This window comes from Dipodomys merriami, unplaced genomic scaffold (genome assembly GCF_024711535.1).
Source record: "Dipodomys merriami isolate MVZ:Mamm:240054 unplaced genomic scaffold, mDipMer1.0.p SCAF_21, whole genome shotgun sequence".
NCBI lineage: Eukaryota > Metazoa > Chordata > Mammalia > Rodentia > Heteromyidae > Dipodomys > Dipodomys merriami.
The window spans coordinates 5212319-5221171 of NW_027203493.1; the positions used below are offsets into that span (position 1 = coordinate 5212319).

Genomic DNA, 8853 nt, shown 5'->3' on the forward strand with positions numbered 1-8853 from the left:
ATGGACAAAGGAAATTGTTCCACATTGACTGACTTCATTCTAATGGGAATTTCCAATCAGCCTGAGGTGAAAATGATTCTGTTTGTTGTGTTTTTACTTGTCTACATCATCAATCTTCTTGGAAACCTCGGGATGATCACTTTGATCCGAGTGGACTCCCAGCTTCACACACCCATGTACTTCTTCCTCAGTCACCTCTCCTTCTGTGACCTTTGCTACTCCACGGCCATTGGGCCCAAGATGCTGGTGGACATATTTGGCAAGAACAAATCAATTCCTTTCCTGGGCTGTGCTCTGCAGTTCTTTATTGGCTGTACCTTTGTAGATTCTGAGTGCATGCTCCTGGCAGTGATGGCCTTTGATCGGTACAAAGCCATCAGCAACCCCCTGCTCTATGCAGTGAATATGTCCAGTAGTGTGTGCACCTTGCTTGTGGCTGGAGTTTACCTGGTGGGAGTGGCAGATGCCCTGATACATACTACCTTAACATTCCACTTGTGCTTCTGTGGGTCCAATGAGATCGACCATTTCTTTTGTGATATCCCTCCCATCTTAGTACTGTCTTGTTCAGATACACAAGTCAATGAGTTAGCAATATTCATCATTTTTGGTTTCATTGAACTGAGCACCATCTCAGGAGTCCTCATCTCCTACTGTTACATCATCTTATCTGTGATCAAGATCCGTTCTTCTGAGGGCAGGTTCAAAGCTTTCTCCACCTGTGCTTCCCACTTAACAGCAGTGGCGATTTTCCAGGGAACTGTGCTCTTCATGTATTTCCGGCCGAGTTCTTCCTACTCCCTAGATCAAGACAAAATGACCTCTTTGTTTTACACCCTTGTGATACCCATGCTGAACCCTCTGATTTACAGCCTAAGGAACAAGGATGTGAAAGAGGCTGTGTTAAAGCTGAGGAATAAATGTTGTTTTTAAGTATTTATATTGAGCACCTACCTTTCTCAAATGCTCCTAGTTAACCTTTTCTTTCTAAAATTTTATAAGAAAAACAAAACTATATGAGATGTTTTATTTTAACGATATAAGTATTGGTATAATTAATGTCCAATAGTAAAAAAAGCATATCATAATTCTCCAGTCCTGTCACATTCCAACATGTATTATGACAAATATGTAAATTTCTCCTAGGAAAAAAAGCTGAAGTACAAAATACAATTGACTTTAACCTTCATTCCTTTTGCCCTTTCTTGAGGCAGGACCTTGGTATGAAGCCTATGGTGACAGAGAATTTAGGATTCCCCCTCTTCCACCTCCAAATTATTTCTTTTTTTAAAAATGTTTTTTATTGTGAAAATACTGTACAGTTACATGAGCAAGGTAATGAGTACATTTCTTGTCAAGCATTGTTGCCTCCTCCTTTGTTTTTCCTCTACCATCCCTTCTCTCCCACCTTCCCAACTACACTCCCCCCTCCGCCTAAATTGTGAAGTTCCTTTTTCAACATAGTGCCTTCTACATCTCATTGTTGCAATGGGTCAACCTGTATCCCTATTTAAACATTTTGTTTTTACCCTTCCCATCCCCAAATTAAACTGACATTAAATACAGTGAAAACAGGGGTTATACCGAGGGGAGGGACATACAAAGCAACAAAAAAGATCACATGATACCTTATAAATACATTAGAAACAATAGCAAAAAAGAAAAAACCATTCATGTCCCTATATTGGGGTTCATTTCACTTAACTTCATCTTATCTAGTCATATGTACATAGCTTTTGACCTTTTCTTCTTGTCCCAGACATATACTAGTTATTGCAAATTTTTAATTTGGCAAGCTATTGGGAAGATTTTTTTTAGAAGATTTAAAAATGACAAAGCGAACTCTGGGCAGATTTGCTATAATATGCCTTATATCTTAAGATATATCTGGTGTAAGATGTACTAGAGCAAATCATACTATTTTAGGGATCTATACTAGCCAAGTTACTCAAACATGAATCATTTCCTATTTAGTGTCTCCAAACCACACCCCCTTAACACCAACCAGTGATTTATGACACTTTATTTGCCAAGTACAATATTTTCAATGACTATGTGTGGTGAGTTACTATTACAGTCAGTCTTCTATATTTTGATCCTTTCTTTAATCCTGACGACTAAAATCTCTAAACAGAAGCATAATATAACAATGTGTCTATGGGTAGCACAGAAAGTAGACAGATATACAGTGGTTAGGGGCTATATAGTGCAGGATAGAACAGAATGATAATATTGTTCATGTGAACGAAAGGTTTTGAATTTAAGTCATGTCCATTAACTTCTGATCTCCTGTGTCAAGTGTTGCTCTCTCTTTAGAAGAAAATGATGAAGGAGCTCCTGCTCATGGCTTATGAATCACTGTGGCTCACCTTTACAAGGTTAGTCTTCCTTTCTGACCATAGCAGTCCTCTCTGTAAAATGGCCATCAATCTCTACTTATCTAATTTTTTTACTTGTCTTTTTCTTTCTCTGTGAATTATCATCCCTCTGCAATATCTCTGCCTTTATGCTCTTTATTTTGTGCACAGAAGAATTGCAGGGCGTCTGTAGGCTTTAACGTTCAAAAATACTAATAACAGTGAGGAATATCACAACCCTATTAACTGACTTATTATCACATTTCTTGGGTACAGATCTATAGTCATTCCTTGCATGTGGATAAACAACTATTAGCACTTAGATAATTAAAAATCAAAACCTTCACACATTATTCTCTGCATTAAGAAGTGAGCAATGTTGAAATTAACTTGACATATGAAAACTTGGACATTATATAACCTTGTTTCTTACAAATTAATGAGGAAAGAAAAGAGAATTTGTGTCCTGTTCTCTAAAATCGTCTGGAAATATTTTTCATGCTATGAATAAAAATACCATATGAGTCCTACATCCCATTTGTAGATTCATATCCAAGAAAAAAGTGAGTCATCATGTTCAACTTGACACATATAAAAATTTACAATAATTTTATTTTGCATTAGCATAACATCAAATATTGTCACCTTGTTAAATCAAGTGTTGGAAATAAAGATATATTAATGTAGCCCATATTTTAAGATTTTCATCTCTAACACTATCTTTTGTAAATATTTGGATTTGCCTTTACAGCATAAAAATAATCATGTACAAAAATAATGCAAAGTTATTTCTGGCTGACAAAAATTTATGACATCTCAAAAGAAGAACTAAAATTATCTAAATAAAACCTACTACTTTGACACAATTAAGTATAATGAATATGATTTTCTAATGGCATTTTTCTAATAACTTACAAACATCATTCTATATGAAAATACACCACTGTGTAATTAAAGTTGGCAGTATAATGTTTAATAATAGCCAACTTAAGCTCAGATTCTAAATTAGTATAAAGTTTGGGAAAAGGTAGTCTGTGAACTTTGAAATAGCAGTGTGTTTAAGAAGCAAACATTAGTTAACTTCCTTTTTTTCTCCTTTTTTTTGTCTAAGACTACTCATTGGCTGGCTCTCTACCCTCTGAACCACATCTCCAACCCCCTATTTAGCTTCTTGATAAAAGCTACAGTACAAATAAACCTTAAAAACATTACACTGAATGAAAGAAATCATGACCAGAAAGCTACTTTCTGAATTATAATGTTTATACAAAGAGTTCACAAAGCTTTGTATACAGAAAATAGCTTACAGTTGGCCAGTCACCAAGTTAGGATAATAGGAGACTCTTTTTATTATTATTTTTTAACTTCTTTGTTTATTATTGTCAAGGTGATGTACAGAGGGGTTAAGTACATTTCTTGTCAAACTTGTTACCTCTTCCCTCAATTTTCTCCTTTCCCTCCCCTCCAACCTTCAATCCTCCCAAATTGTACAGATCATTTCCAATATTTTATTTTGTGTATATTGCTGGTGCATTGGTTCCTCCTCCTCCCTTTTGTCCTTTATTTTTTATTGCAATAAAAGTTCTCTAGAGCTAAGAAAAATATTAAACAACAATGTAAATCTTATGACATGATTTTTTTACTTTAATTGTAAAAAGAAGAAAGGAAAGAAGCTAAAACTGAGATCTGACTACACAAAATGTAACCTTGGGGGAATCTGACATCTCTCAAGTCAGGAGAGAATTAATATGAAAAAATCTAAATGTGACCAAGGACAATTGCACATTCTCCACTTATATTAATGAAGTAAATAATGGCCAGAAAGCTGACAAGAGAATAGGAAGGCATTCGTTTCTTGCGGTTTACGTGTGGAAAATGTTTAGCAATCAGTTATGGTGGCTGGAGCTTTGCCTCATTAGTATCTCAGACAGGATTACATTGGTGTGTTTGCATTGACACCGTCATGAAAAACACAAATGGATAAGGGTTATAAAAAAGGTATTTAGACAAATGAAACAAGCAGCAACACACACACACACACACATATACACACATACACACACACACACACACACACACACACACACACACACACACACACACACAGAGCAAGACAGGTTGTATTCCTGTTAATTCCCAGGTGAGAGTTAAGAAGAAAGAAGAAATCATGACTAGCAGTCCTTAAATAACTGCTATATTCCAGTACTTTCTGTCTTTTTGACTGGCTTAATTATAATTAACTATATTAAATTATTACTGAGACATGTTTCTAGTAAAAATAACTACTGTACAGAATCTTAAAATCAGTCAGATATTTGTTTTCAAAAGTGATTCACTTAGTTTTATTATTAGAAATTGATAATTACATGGCTTTAGGATTTAAAATAAACATTTTCTTTATGAATTCTAGATACCAGTATCGACATTTATGTAATGTGGTTGCTAACAGCATATTAGTGTATATGATACTGTTTATCAAATATATAATAATGAAATATATAATCTATGAAAGCAGTTAGCATTTTGTAAGGACTTCATAATAATCTTCATAACCATCTTAATCTTCATAATCACCTTCATAACCACACTCTTTTTTTTAAAATCCTTTTGTCTTTCAAATTCATTCATACTTTTTTGTAAACAAACAAGTGAGTATAAGGAAATATGTACATATACAGTTACTGATTTCATTACGGGAGTTTAGATCCAGGATTTCCAGCTTGTTGAGCTAACACTTTATATTTGAGCTACTCTCATGCACTATTTTTGTTTCCCTTTCCTGATGTTAAGGCTTAAACTCAGGGCCTCATATTGCCTCAGATTGTTTAATGATCCTTTAGCCACTTGAGTCAACAGCAGGGCTTTTTGATAGCTATCTTGAGATGGAGCCTCATAGACATTTTTCCTCAGCGGATTTAGAATCACAGGCTATTAAGGCACTAGCACCAGGCTTTATTATCTTTTAGAAAAAGAATATTGGTAACTTTATTCTGTCTGGTCTTCAACACAAGCAGCTGACATGTGGTTGTGTAATACAATACACAGAATGAAAGATGTTTAATCATATAAATAATGGTACATAAAATTATTTCTTCAACTAAAATGTTACAAATGATAGTATGAGCATTTGTATATAACCCAGAAAACACAATTACTTATTTAAAAAATATATGCACATGCATTATTCATATTTTCTAACTGATGTGTTTATTAATAAACTTTAATCTTAAAAACCCTATTGTATCTAGAAATACGATTTTGCTTAGATTACTCTACCTTAAAACAAGCTGTCTTGGGCTGGGAAGGTAGCTCAGCGGTAGAGTGCATGCCTTGCAAGCATGAGGCCCTGGGTTCGATTCCTCAGCACCACATAAACAGAAAAAGCCGGAAGTGGCGCTGTGGCTCCAGTGGTAGAGCACTAGCCTTGAGCTAAAGAGCTGAGGGACAGTGCCCTGGCCCAGAGTTAATGCCCATGACCAGCAAAAAAAAAAAAAAACAAGCTGTCTTAGCTGTCATGTAATATTTAGAAGTTTGAGCACAGGAGTATGTGAATGCTCATATTTGTATTTGTGGGATTTCTTAGACATTTAGCAATTAAAACAAAATACTTATGCTGGGTTACTGCAGTAAAAATAAGAAACATTGGTATAATGGGGACTATTTAACACTTTATATTGAGTATAATATTAGAAATCAAAACATATATGAGCAAAAGAATAATCAAAATTCAGGCATAAAATTCAATGCATCTCCTACAAAAGTAAGAAAATTGAGGGAAGGGATTGGGTTAAGAGGAATGGGGGAGAATGCAGAAAGAAGTGATGGTGAATATGAATTATCGTATTCATAAACTACTTTGCCAAATGGCAATTCCTTTGTACAACTATTTAAAGATAATAAATAAAAATATGAAAATATAGAAATAAAGAAAATTTAGGGATCCTGTATGTATTTCTCAATAACCCTATTTTATATAGATTTCCACACATTCTGGGATTGGACCTGACACTTATCTGTGATAAATTGCTGGAAATGCAAGGTCTATGAAAGGAGAGAGCTATAAAACGTAAATAATTAAAGAAACACAATAATATAGCCTGGTTGATAGTGCCTCATCCAAAAAGTAAATTGCTCAATTCAATTTTGTTTTCTTTGTGTTCTACTATGTACTTTGTATTTCCTTGGTGATTTTTGTCTTTTCATTAAAACAACTTTCAATAGATGAGGCTTGAAATTGTGCATAAGCCTTCATATTTTACTGCATTATTTAAATCCATAGAGAACTCGCATAAAATAAAATTTAAACAATAATAGGATAGGCTGTCAGAAATTTAAAATCATAAGTTATAAAATATTGCCAATAATATTAGAAGCAAACTTATACACTATTAGTGGACATATAAATTAATACAAACACTATGGAAGTCAGTATGGAATTTTTCCCAAACAATTACAAATGGAACTGCCATATAATCCAAGGATATCAGTCTATGATGTATTTCTGTCTTAATATAAGTCATGATACAATACAGCTATGTGCACACACATTTGGCTCAGCATAATAGCCAAGCTGTGGAAGCAGTCAAGATGCCCTGTAAGTGATGAATGGATATATACAATGAAGTACTATTCAGTCATAATGAAGAATGCAATTATATTGTTTGCAGGGAAATGAATGAAGCTGTTGGTAAAGTGAAACAAGCTAGGTTCAAGAAGACAAAGTTTCCATGACCTTTTCATATGTGTGTGCTAGGCCTATAAGATAAACACATGTATAAACAGACTTAAGCTAATATTTACATGTATCCAGAGAGCATGACTGTAATTGTGGGAATGTCTGAACCTGTTAGAAGTTGGGGAAGGAAAGAGAACATTAGAAGTCAAAGAATTGCTGAAATATAGTGCACCTAGAAAATGAAGGTGAGGAAACAAAACCTACTGAAAGTTCTTGAGCAAGAGGAGGGAAGGGGGTTGGGAAGACTGAGAGTAAGTGAAGGGATAATGTGAACAAAATATGTGGAAAACCATGGTTAAAACCCTATGAACAAGCTAGGCACTGGTAGCTCACGCTTGTAATCCTAGCTACTCAGGAGATTGAGATCTGAGGATCGCAGTTCAAAGCCAGCCCAGGCATGATAGTCTGTGAGATTCTTACCTCCGCAGTGGCACTGTGGCTCAAGTGGAAGACCCCTTGCCTTGAGCTGATGAGCTGAGGGACAGCGCCCAGGCCCAGAGTTCAAGCTTCATGAAACAGAAAAACAAAACAAAAACAAAACCCTATGAACAATTAGCATTAACTAAAAAAATGAATGGCAGGAATGGGAAACAGTTAGAGAGGAGTGGGCAAAAGTTTAAGGAGAGTTTAAAAATGATTGAAAAATACTTGAGAAAACCTGTTTAAAAATGGAACCACAAGGTTGTTGCAATTGATAGGCCAACTGAGGGAGATAAGGGCCAAGTGGGAGAGTGGTTAAGTCTGATCAAGGTACATTATAGATAAACATGGGCATGTAAAAATGCAAGTCCCGTGTACAATTAATTGACGCTAATGAAAACTGTGAAAAGAAATACCCATTTCCTCATAGAATGACATCAGCAAAACAGTAAAACAGCTCATCACCAGGTTAGATGCTTCCAGGAAAAAAATATAATTTTGCTCCAATTCACACATAATAGTTGTTCTCCATGCAGCCTTGGGGCTTGAGTAAGGAGGCAGTGGGAACACAGTGGATCTAAGAATCAGATGATGGCTTTCATATGTGCAGCTCCACATACATGGGAGTCACCTTATCCCAGCTCTGGCTTCCAGGTTTGGAAATGTTCTATCCATGAAGAACGTGGTTTTCATGACTTTTTGACCTTTAGTCCACTAACAAAACCCCTCCTCCCCATGGACTGAAGAAACTATGCAGAGGAATACCTAGGCAGTGAAAGTCAGCCATGTGGATGTGGGTCTCAGCAGAGAACAAGCCAATCCTGTGACCACGCCCACTTCCTTTTCAAGGTGTGGTCCAAGAATAGTGTCCTTCATCCGAACATCCGGAGGAGACTTCCCATGCAGTGCTACATTGCTAGACCTTGCTGGCCTGCACCTCTTCAAACAAACACCAAAGGATGTATAACACATGATGCGGACACCTCTCACTTGCAGATTGAATCATCCTGAAATAACTTTGAACGCATTCCTTCACCTTAAAGTTATTACATTTTATTTTATAAATAGGAGGTCATACAGACGATATTCAGGTAGTGTTTAGAAATAGCTGAAAAATGAACTTATTTAGTACAATAGCTCAGGAGAAAATCGAAACTATCAGAGTGTTGTGAGTGTTGTTACACCCATGTATATCCACATGTAGTTAGTAGGGAAAGGGTCCGTGGATGTTCATGTACTTTTTTGTGTGTAACAATGGAAGAATTTGTCATACATAGTTAGCCTCATCATCAAAATAAATACAGTTCAATGCTTGCTGAAGGTAAAAAACACAAAAAACAA

At 35.6% G+C, this 8853-nt stretch overlaps 1 protein-coding gene across 1 annotated transcript; it reads left to right on the top strand.

Annotated features, from left to right (window-relative positions):
• Positions 1-933, top strand: LOC138833647 (olfactory receptor 5W2-like). Its single transcript, XM_070031931.1, has one exon. The coding sequence runs from the start codon at positions 1-3 to the stop codon at positions 931-933; it is 933 nt and encodes a 310-aa protein (XP_069888032.1).
• Positions 934-8853: the final 7920 nt, after the last annotated feature.

Coding starts and splice junctions, on each gene's coding strand:
- LOC138833647 (XM_070031931.1), top strand. CDS start 1: ATGGACAAAGGAAATTGTTCCACATTGACTGACTTCATTCTAATGGGA.